Source organism: Crocodylus porosus, unplaced genomic scaffold, assembly GCF_001723895.1.
Source record: "Crocodylus porosus isolate Cpor-Errol unplaced genomic scaffold, CroPor_comp1, whole genome shotgun sequence".
Taxonomy (NCBI): Eukaryota; Metazoa; Chordata; order Crocodylia; family Crocodylidae; genus Crocodylus; species Crocodylus porosus.
This window is the reverse complement of record NW_017728950.1, coordinates 50,712,064-50,728,532: the sequence shown is the minus strand read 5'-3', so window position 1 is coordinate 50,728,532 and position 16,469 is coordinate 50,712,064. Positions and strand designations below refer to the sequence as shown.

The 16,469-nt window shown below is 47.0% G+C and overlaps 1 protein-coding gene across 5 annotated transcripts in view; it reads left to right on the top strand.

Annotated features, from left to right (window-relative positions):
- CCDC171 (coiled-coil domain containing 171) overlaps nucleotides 1–16,469 on the top strand; it is a 304,988-nt gene that overhangs the window by 258,319 nt on the left and 30,200 nt on the right. For all 5 annotated transcript variants that reach the window (XM_019555118.1, XM_019555120.1, XM_019555115.1 and 2 more), the window contains one exon: nucleotides 9,466–9,618. In XM_019555118.1, coding sequence (XP_019410663.1) covers nucleotides 9,466–9,618 — 153 coding nt within the window. The remainder of the gene's footprint in view (nucleotides 1–9,465; nucleotides 9,619–16,469) is intronic.

Here is a 16,469-nt window from a genome sequence, read left to right as displayed (position 1 = left end):
GGACTGTCCCTCTCCCTCCTCCCCCCTGACCCCCATATGTACATAACTCCACTCTCCCTTTCTGCCATGCCTCACTCTCCTCTCCCTTCCTCCCCCCAGCTGAACTGAGACTAGAACATAGAAACAGTTGAGCCTGACACAGAGTGCCCTGTTTTGCAAATGGAAATATGGTCACCCAGTTTAAGTATTTTACTGTTTTGTATAAAATATGCTATTTTTTTTTGTCTGAATCTGATTTTTGAATGTAGTTTGCATGTCTGTCACACTTGGATACAATTTAGTAGACAATAGAGAGAGAGAGAGAGTGTGTGTGTGTGTGTGTGTGTGTGTGTCTGACATGATAGGCACTGATAAGGCAAAGGTCTCCACACAAGCCAATCCTTATGCTTTTATAGATCCTTTGTGGGTCAAGGCCACAATTTGTGAAGTACTTAGGAAATCTTGATGAGAACTGTTGAAAGTAAGTTATATGCAAGGTGTGACGTTACTAATTTCCCTTCATTTTTTAGCCATTTTTCATCGTTTCTAGGGTCAGAAGGGACCTTGAACAGATCCCCTGGGACCAAGGGACCAAGTCCGGCCCCCTGCCCTGGGCAGGAATGAGTGCTGGGTTCAAAATACCCCACCCAAATATCTATCCAACCTCCTCTTGAAGTCCCCCAAGGTAGGGGAGAACACTATCTCCCTTTGGAGCCCATTCCAGAGCCTGGCAACCCTAAATGTAAAGTAATGCCTCCTGATATCAAGCCTGAACCTGCTCTCAATCAATTTGTGGCTGTTATTCCTTATTATCCCAGGTTTCATAGTTTCTAAGGTCAGAAGGGACCTGAGCAGATCATCGAGTCTGACCCCCTGCCATGGCAGGAAAGAGTACTGGGGTCAAATGACCCCAGCGAGGTGTACATCTAGCCTTCTCTTAAAGACCCCCAGGGTAGGAGCCAGCAACACTTCTCTTGCAAGTTGGTTCCAGATCCTAGCCGTCCAGACTGTGAAGTAGCGCCTCCTGATACCTAGCCTAAATCTACCCCCTGCCAGCTTGTGACCGTTATTCCTGGTTACTCCTGGTAGTGCTTGGGGGAACAGGGACTTCTCCAATGCCTGCTGGTCCTCTCTGACTAGTTTGTAAGAGGCCACTAGATCCCCCCTCAGCCTTCTCTTGTGGAGGCTGAACAGGTTCAGGTCGCGTAGCTTCTCCTCATAGGGCCTGCCCTGCTGCCCCCTGATCATGCAAGTGGCCCTCCTCTGGACCCTCTCCATGTTGTCCATATCCCTCCTGAAGTGCAGCACCCAGAACTGGACACATTACTTCAGCTGCAGCCTGACCAGTGTCGCATACAGGGGGAGGATTACCTCCTTGGACCTGCTAGAGATGCATCTGTGGATGCATGACAAGGTTCGGTTGGCCTTCCTGACTGCCTCCCCACACTGCCGGCCCATGTTCATCTTGGCATCAGTGATGACTCCAAGATCCTTTTCTGCCTCTGTACTGACAAGAAGGGAGTTAACCAGCCTGTAGGTATGGTGCCGGTTCTTCCTCCCCAGGTGCATCACCTCGCACTTGTCTGTGTTGAATCCCATCCTATTCTCATCCACCCACCCCTGTAACCTGTCTAGGTCTGATTGCAGCCTATTCCTCCCTTCTAGCATGCCCACATCCCCCCGCATCTTCGTATCATCAGGAAATTTGAACAGGGTGCTATTTACCCCCTGTCCAAGTCACTGATGAAAATGTTGAACAGTGGGGGCCCAAGGACTGAACCCTGCAGAACCCCACTGCCTACATCCGTCCAGGTAGGAAATGACCCATCCACCACCACTCTCTGGGTGCGGCCCTCCAGCCAGTTGGCAACCCATTTGACTGTGTGGATGTCGACACCACAGTCCCCCAGTTTCTTAATGAGAACGGGGTGAGAACGGTGTCGAAAGCCTTCCGAAAGTGCAAAAAGACTATGTCCACTGCTACCCCAGCATCTAAGGATTTTGTGATCTGGTCATAGAAGGCCTCCAGGTTGGTCTGACAGCACCTGCCTCTAATGAACCCATGTTGATTGCCCCTAAGCATAATCTCCCCCGCTGGCCCCTCGTGGACATGCGCCAGGATAATTCTCTCAAAAAGCTTGCCCAGGATTGAGGTTAGGCTAACTGGACTATATTTTCCCGGGTCCTCTTTCCTCCCCTTTTTGAAGATGGGAACCACATTGGCCCACTTCCAGTTGTCTGGCACCACACCAGAGCACCACGAGTGCTCGTAAAGCCGTGCCAGGGGTCCCTCAATGACCTCAGCCAATTCTCTCAGTACTCGAGGGTGGAGATTGTCCAGACCAGCTGATTTAAAAGACATCCAGTCCTTCCAGAAGTTCGCTGACTAGTTCCTCACCAACCCTTGGTCTAGGTGTCCCTCCCCTGGAGTCTAAGGGGGACCAAGAGGGGGGGTGGCTGTTCCGGTCCCTGCTCAGGAGAATGGAGGCAAAGAAATAGTTAAATATGTTGGCTTTGTCATCTGGTGTGACGACCAAATTTCCTAGTGTGTCCTGCAGGGATCCCACATTACCCGGAACCTTCTTTTTGCCCCCTATGTATTTAAAAAAAGACCTCTTGTCCTTGATCCAGGAAGCTAGTCCCAGTTCCATTTCTGCCTTGGCCTTCCTGACTGCCCCCCTGCGTCCCCGAGCAACCGCAGTATAATCCTCCCTGGTGATGGCCCCTCCCTTCCATTGGGTGTGCGCCTCCTTTTTAGCTAGGAGACATTCCCAGATGCTTTTGGTGAACCATGGGGGCTTTTGCGCCCTCCTGCCCCCTTTGATCCATGTTGGGATTACCTCCCTCTGGGCTTGATGGTCAAGCACCCTCAGCCCCCTCACCAGGTCATCACCCATGGCCAGCACCAGGTCCAACAAGGCATCTCCCCTGGTGGGGCTGTGCACCTCCTGGGTTAGATGGAGATCCTGCATTCTGGCTAGGAACCTATGTGAGCAGTCAGACCAGGCTGACTGCTCTTCCCAGCAGATGTCTGGAAAGTTCAGGTCATCCATGATGAACACGTCCTTTGACCCAACTACCTCCATGAGCTGACTTAAGAATTCCTGGTCTAGCTCTTCCTCGTGGTTGGTTGATCTGTAGTAGACCCCCACCGTTAAATCTCTTTTCCCTCGACTGCCTTGTATTCTAACCCAGAGCACTTCAGAGTGCCCCTCCTCTGATTCTTTGCTAATTCACAAGGATGTGTATTCCTCCTTAATGTAGAGTGCCATGCCCCCACCTTTCCTCCCTGTCCTATCCCTCCTGTACAGCTTATAGCCCTTGATATTTACCGCCCAATCATGCATTGGGTCCCACCACGTTTCAGTGATCCCTACTATGTCTGGGTTGGTGTCAGCTAGCAGGAGGGTAAGTTCCTCTTGCTTGTTTCCCATACTACAACCGTTTGTTTAGAGGCATTTGAGGCCTCCTATGGATGTGTGCACTGGCCCCCTACTTTCAGCATTACCCTGGCCCCTATTGTTTACCTGTGTATGTGTTCTGCTTGTTGGTCTAGGCTTGGCTGTACTTGCGGGTGTTGCTTGGTTTGGCAGTCCAATGTTTCCTCAGCCCTTGTCTTCCCCTTCCCCCAACGAGCCTAGTTTAAGCCCGCCAGAGGAGATCCATCAACCTAGAAGAAAACACACGCTTACCTTTGGGGGAAAGGTGGAGCCCATCCCATCCGAGCATGTCTCTTGTTGTGATGTGTGGGTCATTGTTGAGGAAGCCAAAGCCTGCCTCGAGACACCATTCCCGAAGCCACGAGTTGGTCTCTGTGATGCACGTTGCATGCCATCTTCCATGTCTGCTCACTGGTAGGATAGAAGAGAAAACCACCTGTGCATCTATCTCCTTCAGCACGCCCCCCAGAGTGTGGTAGCCTGCCATCAGGTGATCAGGGCTTCTACTGGAAGCATCATTAGTACCTACATGGATTAAGACCATGGGGTAGTAATCAGTGGCCTGGATCACGGCCTGGATCATCTCCTTCATGTCCTGAGTCTTTGCTGCAGGTGGGCAGTAGACCTCGCATGTCTCGCATGATGGGGCCCTCTCTACCTCTCAGGATGGAGTCGCCTATGATGATCACTCAACACTCTATCCTCCTGGCCTGCTTAGCTCCTTCGGCCTGCTCAGAACCTGGAGAGCGTGGAGTTGCCTCCTCTCCGGTTGCCTCCTCTCCTTCCTTCTCCTCCAGAGTTGCCAGGGCCTCGTACCTGTTCTTCATCTGGACTGGAGGAACTGGTACTGCTGTGTTATGAGCAGCCCTGGTTCTGGAGGTGACCATCTGCCACTCTGCAGTGGAGGGCACCTCCCAGGGTGCTTCTTCCTTGGGTGTGTGACCCTGCAGGGAAAGGAAATAGCTGTCAATTTCTTCCTCCACCTCCCTGATTCCCCTCAGCCTGCTAACCTCATCTTGGAGCTCCCTCACCTGTGCCTCCAGGGCCCTAAGGCGGGCACCTGCAGGACAGGTGTAGGGGTCCCCAATCCCTGCCCCCCCAGGCCTTACTGGGCAACTCCCACAGGCCAGGGGGTAGGCGGATGCCAGCCCCTGCTGTGGGGTCTGTCTGGGTGGAGGCCTTAGACAAGCCCTGGGAAGACTGCGCCCCCCAGGCAGGGGCGCTGGCAGCACTCCGTGTCAACACCGTCATAGGAGTTGCTGCTTGTTTCTGGCTTAGTGTGGTGCCTTTGCCCCGCACTAACAGGAATCTCCCTCTTGGCCCTTCCAGCTCGCCCACTGGCGCAAACGCCGGCGCGCTCTGTTCGCATGGCTGGGGAGCGTGGCTCCCTACCAGCTCAGTTAAGAGGGATCCAGGAGGCTTCCCCTCTGGATCCAGCTCAGCTGCGTCAGCCCCTCTGCGCCACTTACCTTAGGGGGTTCAGCTGCTGCTGCCCCTGCTGCTGGCTCCACTGCTGCTGTGTTCACCTCCACTTTGGGTCAGGTCAGGGAGCACATGTGCATGGGACACATGTGTGCCTGGATCCCTCCTCTGTTCCCCCAGGCACTAAGTTGCGCCTGGGGGAACAGAGCCTCACCTATTTTCCTCTGGTCCCCCCCAGTGAGTTTATAGGTGGCCACCAGATCCCCTCTCAGTCTTCACTTGTGGAGGATGAATAGATTCAGGCCCTTTAGTCTATTTTTGTAGGGCCTGGCCTGCTTCCCCCGACCATGCAAGTGTCCCTCCTCTGGGCCCTCTCAAGGTTAGCCACATCTTGAAGTGCAGCACTCAGAACTGGATGCAGTACTCCAACTGTGGCCTGACCAGTGCCGCATAGAGGGGATGGATCACCTCCCTGAACCTGCTAGTGATGCATCTGTAAATACACGACAAGGTGTGGTTAGCCTTACTGACCACTTCCTCACATTGGTGGCTCATATCCATCCTGGAGTCAACAATGACTCCAAGATCCCTTTTAGCCACTGTGTCGTTGAGAAGGGTGTTCCCCAGCCTTGAATATGTTGCAGGTTCCTTCTCCCTAGATGCAGCACCTTGAAAATAGAATGGAATTCAACGCAGTTAAGTACATCTGCCCACCTCTGTAACCTGTCTAGATCTAGTTGGATTCTGTCCCTCCCCTCCAGTGTGCCCATTTCTCCCCACATCTTTGTGTCATCAGCAAATCTGGACAGCGTGCTTTCTATGCCCACCTCCAAGTCGCTGATAAAGATGTTGAATAGCACGGGCCTGAGGACCAAGCCCTGGGGAACTCGACTGCCCACATCCCTCCAGGTCAAAAACCACCACTCTCTGGGTGCGACCATCAAGCCAATTTGCCACCCATCTAATTGTGTAGGCATCAGTGCCACAGTCACCTAGTTTTTTTTTTTTATCGGAATGGGGTGAGAAACAGTGTCAAAGGCCTTCTTGAAGTCCTGGTAGACGACATCCACCTCAATGCCTGCATCCAAGGACCTTGTGACCTGGTCGTAAAAGGGAACAAGGTTAGTCAGGCAGGATCTGCCTACAGTGAACCCACATTGGTTGCCTCTGAGCATTACCTCCCATACTGGGCATCCGCAGATGTGTTCCTTGATAATTTTCTCAAAAGTCTTCCCAAGGACTGAGGTGGAACTAACTGGCCTATAGTTACCCGGGTCCTCCTTTCTCCCCTTGTAAGTGGGGACCACATTGGCCCTTTTCCAGTCCTCTGAGACCTGGCCAGAGCACCACAAGTGCTCATACAGCTGTGCCATGGACCCTGCTATGAGCTTCACCAATTCCCTCAGTTCCCTCAGATGAAGAGCATCCAGACCTGCTGATTTTATACATGTCCAGCCCCTCCAAGAATTTCCTAACTAGACAGTCCCTGACCCTAGGCGTGGCTTCGTGTCTCCTGAGCCTGTCTGTAATCCTTGTCGGGGAGTTGTCCTGGTCCCTGCTCAGAAATATGGAGACAAAGAACTCATTCAAGAGATGAGCTTTTTCCTTTGCTGCAGTCACCAGATTGCCAGGTCTGTCCTGTAGGGGCCCCACATTACCTGGTGCCTTCTTACTCCCTATGTATTTTTAAAAGGACTTTTTATTATCTTTAATTCTGGTCACTAGCCCTAGTTCCATCTCTGCCTTGGCCTTCCTAACTGGCTCCCTGCAATCATGAGCAATGGAGGTGTAATCCTGCTTAGTGACAGCCCCTTGCTTCCACTGATTGTATGCCCTCAGGCCCTCCTGGATGCCTTTACTGAGCCAAGGGGGCTTTTTAGCACTGTTGTCCCCTTTGGTTTGCGTAGGAACTGACTCCCTCTGAGCTTGGTGGAACATTTCCTTAAGGAACAACCACTCGTCCTGGACTCCCATTTCATTGAAGCTCCGAGTCCCCATTGTCTCTTACTCATCTCCTTAGCTCATTGAAGTCGGCCCAACTGAAGTCAAGGACTTTTGCCTTACTGCTTGCTTTCACCACCCTGCACCGGATAGTAAATTCCAGCAGACGATGGTCACTAATGCCTAGGTAGTTGAGCACCTGCAGATCCCTCACCAAGTCATCACCTGTGGCAAGGACCAAGTCCAGCAAGGCATTTCCTCTGGTGGTATTATGTACCTCCTGGGTTAGGTGGAAGACCTGTATGCAGGCAAAAAACCTATGTGAACTTTCAGACCTGGCTAACCAATCCTCCCAGGAGATATCTGGGTAGTTTAGGTCACCCATGATAACCACGTCCCTTGTCCTTACAGCCTCTGTGAGCTGACCTGAAAATTCCAGGTCCAGCGCATCCCCCTAGTGAGGCAGTCTGTAGTAGACACCCGCTATCAAATCCCTTTCCCCATGACCCCCTTGCATTCTAATCCAGAGTGCCTCAGTTTGCCCCTCTTCTGAACCCGTCCTAATCATTGAGGACATGTACTACTCTTTAACATAGAGAGCTACACCCCCGCCACACAACTTTTCTCCTTCCGCTGTCTTGTCTATGCAACCTATAGCCCTCAATGTCTACTACCCAGTCATGGGTAGAATCCTACCAGGTTTCTGTAAGCCCAGCCAGGTCTGTTTTTTGCTAGCTAGCAGGAGGTCGAGTTCCTCCTGGTTATTCCCCATACTTCTAGCATTTGTATAGAGGCAGTTGAGACCTCCTATGGGTGTTCATGCTGCCCTCTTGTTCCCAAGCTTGCCTGGGCCCTTGTCACTTTGTTCCTGTTCACATCACCTGGCTTGACATCGAAGTGTCCTCCTGTACCTCTGCATCCCCATCTCCCAGTGAACCTAGTTTAAAGCTCAACATACGAGATCAGCCAACCTGGAAGAGAAAACATGCTTAGCTTTCAGGGAGGGATGGAGCTTGTCCCACCCTAGCATGTCTCCTGTGCAGAAGTGTGGGTCATGGTTGAAGAATCTGAAGACTTTCCAGTAACATCAGCTCCGAAGCTTCTGGTTGACCTTTCTGATGGAGGCCTTCTGGCACTGTTCACATCTGCTCACTGGAAGAACAGATGAGAAAACCACCTGTGCTCCCATCTTCCTAAGCTTGGCCCCCAGAGACTCGTAATCTCTCGTGATGCGGTCCGGACTACTCCTGGCCGCATCATTAGTGCCCACGTGGATAAGGACCAAGGGATAGTGATCAGAGGGCCGGATGAGGTCCAGGATAATCACCATGATGTCCCAAATCTGAGCTGTGGGCAGGCAGCAAACCTCATGTGCTATGGGATCTGGGCGACAGATGGGTCCCTCCATTTCTCTCAGGTGGGAGTTGCCCATTACGAGGACCCAGCGTCTCTTCCTCTGGATTTTCTGACATCGCTCAGTCTGTGCCATGTGTGGAGTGTCATCGGCTCCTCTGGAGTCATCCTCACCTGCCGCCTCCTCCAATGCTGCCAGGGCCTTGTACCTGTTCTCCAGTTGTACCCGGGGGGGAGGGGGGCGACACTGCGACAGCATGAGTAACCCTGGCCCTGGTAGTAACTGTCTGCCATACCACTGTGTCCGGTCCTTCTGGGGTGCCTCTCGACTAGGCACTTGACCCTGCAGAGAATGGAAATGCCCATGAATTTTGTCCTCAGCAGCCCTGACTCTAGTATAAATTGGGGATGGTCCTGCTATTTTTCTTTTAATTTAATAAAATGAGAAATTTGTAAAACAAAGAAACAAAAATTATAAAAGTCCTTGCAAGTGTCCGTTAGCTGTATGGGATTTATTTTACTCTGCACCTCAGAATTCTATTCAGAAGGCCAATTTCTTATTAGCCTTAATGCTGTTCTTACATTAGAAAACTCACTGCAGGTCATTTCAGAAGGGAAAACTGTAACCTATAAAATGTGATTAACCTGTTGTAAAGAAGTCCAATAATCTCAACAGTGTTATACTATTTAGGGTAGATATAAAGTTACCAGTACTGCCAAATCATTTGTACTCTCTTGTGCTGTTAACTTTATTATCGGTTTGATCAATATTACACAGCTGGGACATTCTTCCACTATATACATGAACACAATTATATTTTCCCAGCTATATTGTAATCAAGTTATTTACTTTCAGAGGTCTGTAGCTTTACTTGGTTTCTTTTGTTGCCTGCCAAATTAAATTTCTTTTTTTTTTTTTTTTTTAAATGTGAGGTGGGAGAGTTAATAACTTAGCACATTTTGAAAATGATCATGTTTACCTGAAGCTCTTAAGACAGAAACTGAACTAGCACTGAAACTTGTATTTCAATACAGTGTATTGGTTTAATGAAGTAACCTATATTTGAAAATAACATATGGAAACCCTTTCTACTTTAAATGTAGGTCTTGTGCTTTCTCTAATGCTATTAACCATTTACAATAGCCTTTGGAATACATAGACCTTGCTATGCCTTTTAATTATTAAATGCTATTGTTGAACTATTATGTAATTTTTTGTGTGAATATTAGAAGTTAGCTATTGTGATTCATTCTATAATTACTTCGGATGCATGCTGTTTATCATTTATGTGCATGTGGTGTTGATGATTTATTTTACTTATCTTTAAAGGCCGTGGTTAAAAGTTTTATGAATGTCTACCAACTTGCAAGCTCCGGAGTTGCTACACTGGAGAGAGAAATAGCATCTCATCGACATCACATTACAGTTCTGAAATCAGAGCTCCAGACAGCTTGTCTTCGTGAAAATGAAAGCTTACAATCAGTAAGTTTGCTTTCATATTTGAATTTGTTTGTATAATTTGGAAATTTAAGTTACTAGGATATATGTACACTTATGTTGCTGAGTGCCAATATGAATGTATGGTCAGATTGCAATGTAAATTTACACTGTAGTTTAATACAGCAATAAAAAAGCACTATTATGATGCTTAATGTGCACTGATAGAGTAGGTGGAAAACAAAAGAATAATTTTTATCATCATATCTTATATAAAGATTTGTGTGGTGTTGCCAAAGCAAAAAAATGTAGCGTCATGATTTCTTTGTCTTAGGCAGTGCAGCTGACAGTTGGATTTTGGACCTGAAGCATGCAACTGTCTTAAGATAGCGTCCCATTAAGCCAGAATGTTATTAATTATGCGTATAACCAAAATGGTAATTAGAACATGTGATTATTCTCTGTAGGCAACTATACTAATTCATAATACACATCTAGCTGGAGAAATTTATTGTGATTTAGTTAAAAGGTTAACATCCAGTTTCAAGAATCATTTTATGTCTAAAATGGTTGTCCACAAAGATATTTGGACTCTTTTAAAGCTAATAAGGTGATTCAGCAACTCTAAGAACTGTCTCTAGGGGAATTATTGAATGCAGATGCATTTGTGTCACACAGGCATTAGGCAGACAAATAAACTATTATAAGTACACAGTTAAGTATGTTTGGAATGAGATTTGTTGGGTGTATAAATTGTATAGGATTAATGATTTTTTTAACTTTCTCTTTCTTCACCCCTTGTTGGAATAAGGGATAAGGTTGTTGTTATCTTCCCCCCAACCTTCCCCTCCTCCTAGGTTTCACTACATTCTGGATGAAGTGAAGGACAGTTAGGAATACAGATCCGTTGTTTTAAACCAACTTTGCCATATAAGAAAGGGGAGTTACTAAAGCAAACAAAAGTAAATATATCAACAGGCAGAGATTCAGGAGTCATGGTTTGCATCATTGGTTGATTCCATAAGAACATGTATTAATCTCTTGTCTCACTCAGTTAGATCAGCACAGAGGTAAATTTAAGTAATATGAAAAATTGTTCTGTGCTTTGGATGAAAGGTGCTGAGTGAAAGCATTATTGTTTTATTCATGAGACTACCCAAAGAGACTATAGCAACTGTTTCTCTCCTCCTCCAACCAGTCTTCCTTATCTTTTGAGGTCGACTAGGTTTACATGTGTACTGCTGAGTCTGCCTCAGCTTATTGGGTTGCTTCTTTGTCTGGGCTTTATTGTTGTTTAAATCAAGGTGACCACTTGTGTACTAAGGAGTGGGCAGCCCTGCCAAATTTGCTGCAGTGAGATCCGGATAGAGAAAGCTTTTAGTAAAGATTATCCTAGTACAGCCTTTGAAGTGCTATGCCATGGCTTGATATGCCGCAATATAAAAAGTGATGATGCCTGTGATTAAACTTAACCCTTTTCATAAATAATCTATATTTGTATATACGATCAATATAAAATGATGTTATTATCTATGATTTGTATTTCCAAAACATCAGTGGCCCCCAATCATGTTAAAGGATCCTGTTCCATGAGGTGCTGTACAAACACACACACACACACACACACACAGAAGTGGTCCCCTCCTCAAGGACCATATGTTTAATTATGACTCAAGCATAAATCTTTAATCAAAATTATATTTTAGAATTTAAATGCAATACAGACAGGTGAATCAAAGCTATATTTTCAGAAACATCTCATTTTAGTCCACATGTGGTATGCTGTAATATTTGAATCTTCTGTAAATGTTATCTATTAATATATGCCATTGTTTCAAGAAGGCTGAGTTTTGAAAAATATGTAAATTTGCAGACTGCCCATGTTTTGAATATTCAATCATATCATTGCATTAGTCCCAGTTGCTTACTTTGGAGTTTTGTTTTTGATTGAATTTCCTTTCTTTGATTTGAAAAACTAATGATTTACTTGTTGAAATCAGTACAAGTGCGCTCTTTACTCCAGCTCTATATCACATTTTTTCTTTTTGCTTATTATGTCATGGATTGGTTTTCACTATTGTCATATATTACTGTTGCCGTATGTTCCATTCCCTCGTAGTTTTCCATTGTAACCTAGTTTTATCTCCTTTCTACAGTGTACACCTCATGTTTGAACAGTTGTATTTGCAGATCCATGTGTTTTGAAACCTGCTACCCAAATCAGCTCTTCTTTTATGTCTGTGCAGAATTTTGCTGATTATTGAAACAGCTGAGCTGCCATAATTTCAGAGCCCAAATTCTCACTTTTTCCTTTCCCTGTTATCCTTCACCCAGTCTCTTGAAGTAGTATCTCCATTCTCTAGTCCACTTCCAACCCTATTACTTCTCTCTTTGTAAATGGAGTATGCCCTTACCTTAGTTCTTTATTTCATTATCATGATATTCATTCATATTAATACAAGGTGGGATATGATCATGGTGGGCAAGAGGCATCTGAATAGTTTTGTGGGGAGGGGTTATGAGAGAGAAGCCCAATAATTAGATGGGGTTGCATAACCTCAGTCAGGATGACCTCCCCTCAATAGCAGTTCTCCTTTTGTGCAGTCCCGCTTATCTACCTTTCTTTCTCTAAAAGATGTCTTCACTTTTAGCTTCTCTCATTCCTTGGAGTCTCAGAACAGCAGAGACTCCCTATGACTGAAGAAGGGTGACTGAGCCCAAAAGCTTGCTAAGAACTTTTTTCCAACTACTCAGTTGGTCTAATAAAAAAAAAAAAAAATAAAATAAAAAAAAAAAAGATAAAAATCACATCTTCTCAAAAAACCTTGCCTGCCTATATCTTTCTCTAATTCATTTCCACTCTTACAAACAGCTGAAACTCAGTGGGCGCATCTACCCCTGTGCTTTACTGTGGAATTGACTAATTAACTCCGCAGTAAAGCATCACTATCTACACGTGTCCTTATTAGGGCACAGTAAATTAATCAGCTTCCCTGTAGAATAGGACTATCCTACGGCAGAGTTACTTAGTGTGCCAAAATGCATGTGTAGACAGTGACCAGAGTTGGCTGGGCACGAGGTTGCTACAGTGTGAGGGCAGCCTGCTAGCTAGCCCCATACTGTAACACTCTTGTGCCCCAGCCAGATCCTCTGCAGCATGTTGAGCCAGGGCAGAGCAGCTCTGGGCTGGTAGACTGACCCCTTGGGCCCCCTGCCATCCAGGGCTACTCTGCCCTGGCTCAATGTGTTGTGGTACTGGGTGCATGTGTAAAGGTAGTGCTTTAGAGCAATAAATTCTTGCGAAAACTGTGCTATATCTTATGGGTACATGCTAATTGCATGTTTAGATGCACTCAGTGTGGCTAAAACAGAGCTTAGTTTTACACCTAGATCTTCTCTTTCTACATCTTTCTCTATCCTCCATTATCTTCATGTCTTTATCTCTTGTGCTTGCAAAGATGATCAGATTTTTTAACCTTAGCTTTCCGTCACTCTCCCATCATATTTCTGTCCTCAGAAAATCCTGTATCTTATGCAAATTTATAATTTTTCCCCCTTTAACTTGGATATAATAATTTTTCATCGTGTTTCAGTCTATATCTCCTAGGCCTCCCTTACTCCCATTCTTCCCTCATTCAGAGGATAGCTGCTGAAATTCTCTTCTTTTCCTCACTACTCTAATTCTGTGTGGACATATACTTGAATTCCCACATTAACAGTCGCATACTTAGTTGGTGTATCTCATTGCATCTCCTTTTAAGTAAACACCAATGCATCAACTTTGTCCATATGTGCATTTGGACCTGAGATTAACATTAAGTCATAGACTTTTACACTCAGAAGAGACCACTATCCTCTAGGACAACTTGCCACATAAGAGTAGTTAGAGAATTTCACCAGTAATTTCTGTCATGCTGATCTTCCAAAATCTCTGTGTCAAACTCTTGTCAGTCTTCTTCATGAAGTTCTGGGTTCTCTGATTTCCAAGATGCTGTCTACATCCCTGTCATTATTTCTCTGATACTTTTTCACTTATTTTAAGAAACTTTAATGCACCTGATCAACCATAATTGTATAGTATGATTTGAAATTCTCTGATGGTTTCTGTATTAAGAAACTGGCTGAGGGTACAACTGGAGAAAGTTTCATTTAAAATGTGTTCATATTTCTCTTTCTCTAGGTAATTTCTTGTTCAGCATGTACATATCTACTGATAATGCTGAAGTTTGGACTTTGCTTCAAGGTTTCTCATTAAATAAATGCTTATCTGTTAAGTTAATAGTATTGAGCTACTCTTCTTTTAACCATGTTACTATTTCTTCCAGAGCACAATAGGGTATTTCTGTACTTGTAATTTTATTATGAATTATAGTAACTAATAGGCTTTGAACTGAGAGCTTTTGGGTGCTGTACAGTACAGGAGTGTGGTCATGAGCAATTACTTTGTGTGCTTTGAGTCAGGAGCACCCAGCTTTAGGCTCGTCACAGGGGGCATTTATACACATACCGTTTCATCCTGCAACAGATCGGAGATCTTGATTAATCGAGTCTGCTCTGCATGTGAGCTGATGCACACCGCGCTGCACCACATGCAGTTGTATAAGCCATGAAATGTGTTTCAGCATGAGGAAATGGCAGTAATGCACTTTTGAACTAAAGCACACCACTGCCATTTTCTCTGCACTGATGTGCATTTCGCTTCTTATACAACTGCAAGCGACACAGCACCAGATGCTTTTCAAAACGTCCAGCACTGCAGCGCTTGAATGTGTCAAAATGCCCAGTGCCCTCCCGTGGATGCTTGCTCAGGACTACTGTGGCTTTGTCTGATCTCTGAGAGCTCCCATTGAAGCCCTGGCCTGTTGGTCCTTCATCCTCTGTGGCTCTCCATGGCCCTGATCAATTAGCTAGCATCGAGTTCACTCCTGAAAGCATCCAGCTTCACCTCCTTTTGGGGTAACTCATGCACCCACAAGTCCAAGCAGCACAGACCGCAGTCACTTCAGTAAAGGCAGTTACTGGGGCAAAGGGCAGCCAGCCCACACAGACCTGAGCAACCCATAGATATGCAGCTGCTCGCGTTCAGCTCTCTAATGCTCCTCTACTTGCCTCAGTCCCCAGACTCTTCTGGCCAGGAGCTGGCAGACTACTTGTTTCCAGCCTGGTCTACCATTGTCATTTTTATCTCTGTACAACTGTTGCTTGTCTGGCATCTCACCTTTGTTGATATATCAACAAAGCTATTAAAGATTCTGCTGATACTGAAAGGTCCACCGGTTTCTTCCTGCATGTAACCAGCCCAGCACTTAACTTTTCATTCTCTCTGCACATGCTAAAGACATAAGCTGAGTCACATGATGTTATAACTTGAACACAGTAACACAGAAAGAACACAAGAAAACCCATAGCTTATCACAAGGCTACAGTTGTCAGCACAGATTCCCCATGGCAAGTATATGAATACATGGCACATTCTGCCAAATGATAATCTGTGTTAATGAAGTATTATGTAGAACTGCTCTAATGGCATTGCCCTTTCCTGTGTCCTTTCAGATGTGTTCAAGGAAATTAAAAAAAAAAAAAAAAATACAATTCAAGTACACTTTGAGTTATGTGCCAAGGATAGTATGTTAATACATATGATGTCAGTTCTGCATGAGCTACAATCTTCATAACTTCTAACCCTGTGGTTGGGCTTGTTTGTTTTATTTTTGTTTGCATTGTAAAGCAAGGATGTCAAACTCATCTGGCCCTGTGGGTTGGATGGCTGTTGTGGGGATGGTCCACGAGCTGGATCGGGCCCACAGCCCCCATCTCCCTCTCCCAAGCATACCTGATCCTGATTCCAGCTGGTCTGAAATCCACATGGTGGCTGTCCTAGCAGTTCTAGGACTGCATTGCGTATAGTGCCCATGCCAGCCACTTCAGGATCCATGCTGCACATAGCACCTAAAAGTGCCACGTACAACTGTCGCAGGAGTCTCATTTTTGGAGTATCTCCGCACGTGCAACTCCGGACTCCTGCAACGGGTCCACCACCCGCCTATTCTCGCCTGCCACGACTTGATCTTGTTTATAAGTAAGGAATGATGAAACTTAGCGGGAAGCTGCCCATTTGTACGCGCCCCAATGGCAGGGGGAGCTGTCTGTGGCTCCTGTACCCCCCCTGCACTGCAGCCCAAGCCTCGCCGGTGGTGCTGGAATACTCTCACTAGGGCCATGATACTAGGTCCCAGCCCTTTGTGTGTCCTCAGGGCTCCTTGGCACCCCTTCTGACTCCCAGGGTCTCTCACGCCCTTCTGGGGCCTTGCCCGTAACCGTGCCACACCTCAGCCTGTTGTCCCACTCTGGGGCCTATCGCCCACCTCTGGGCTTCCCCGCCCCTCTCGGGGCCTCTGCCATGCTTCTAGCGCCTCTCGCCCCTCTCGGGGTCTATGCCATGCTCTCCGTGGCCATTGCCCTCTTCTGGGCCTACGCCGCGCTCTTCGCATGCGCTCGCCCCCCTCTCTGGGGCCTCGCCCTCCCTGGGGCCTATGCCGTGCTCTCCGTGGCCGTTGCCCCCCTTCTGGGCCTATACCATGCTCCTCGTGCTTGGGGCTCAGGTGGCCGCAGCCATGCCTGGCCCCTTGACCCTTCTCTGGGTCCTTTGCCCCACTGGGCAAAACACCACCCTTACAGGCTGGGGTCCAAAACCCCGCACCCCACACCTCTCCGGCACAATACCGCACCTCCCCGGCACAAACAGTTGTGCCCCACTGGCACTGTGCCCCTACTGGGCACTGGGAACCCCCAAGCTGCTGGGGAGCCCCCGTGAGGCCTCCTCACACCCCTACAGCCTCACCCAGTCCTCCGGTGTAACTGTAACCGAAACGCAAGCCACCTGGCTTCAACATAAA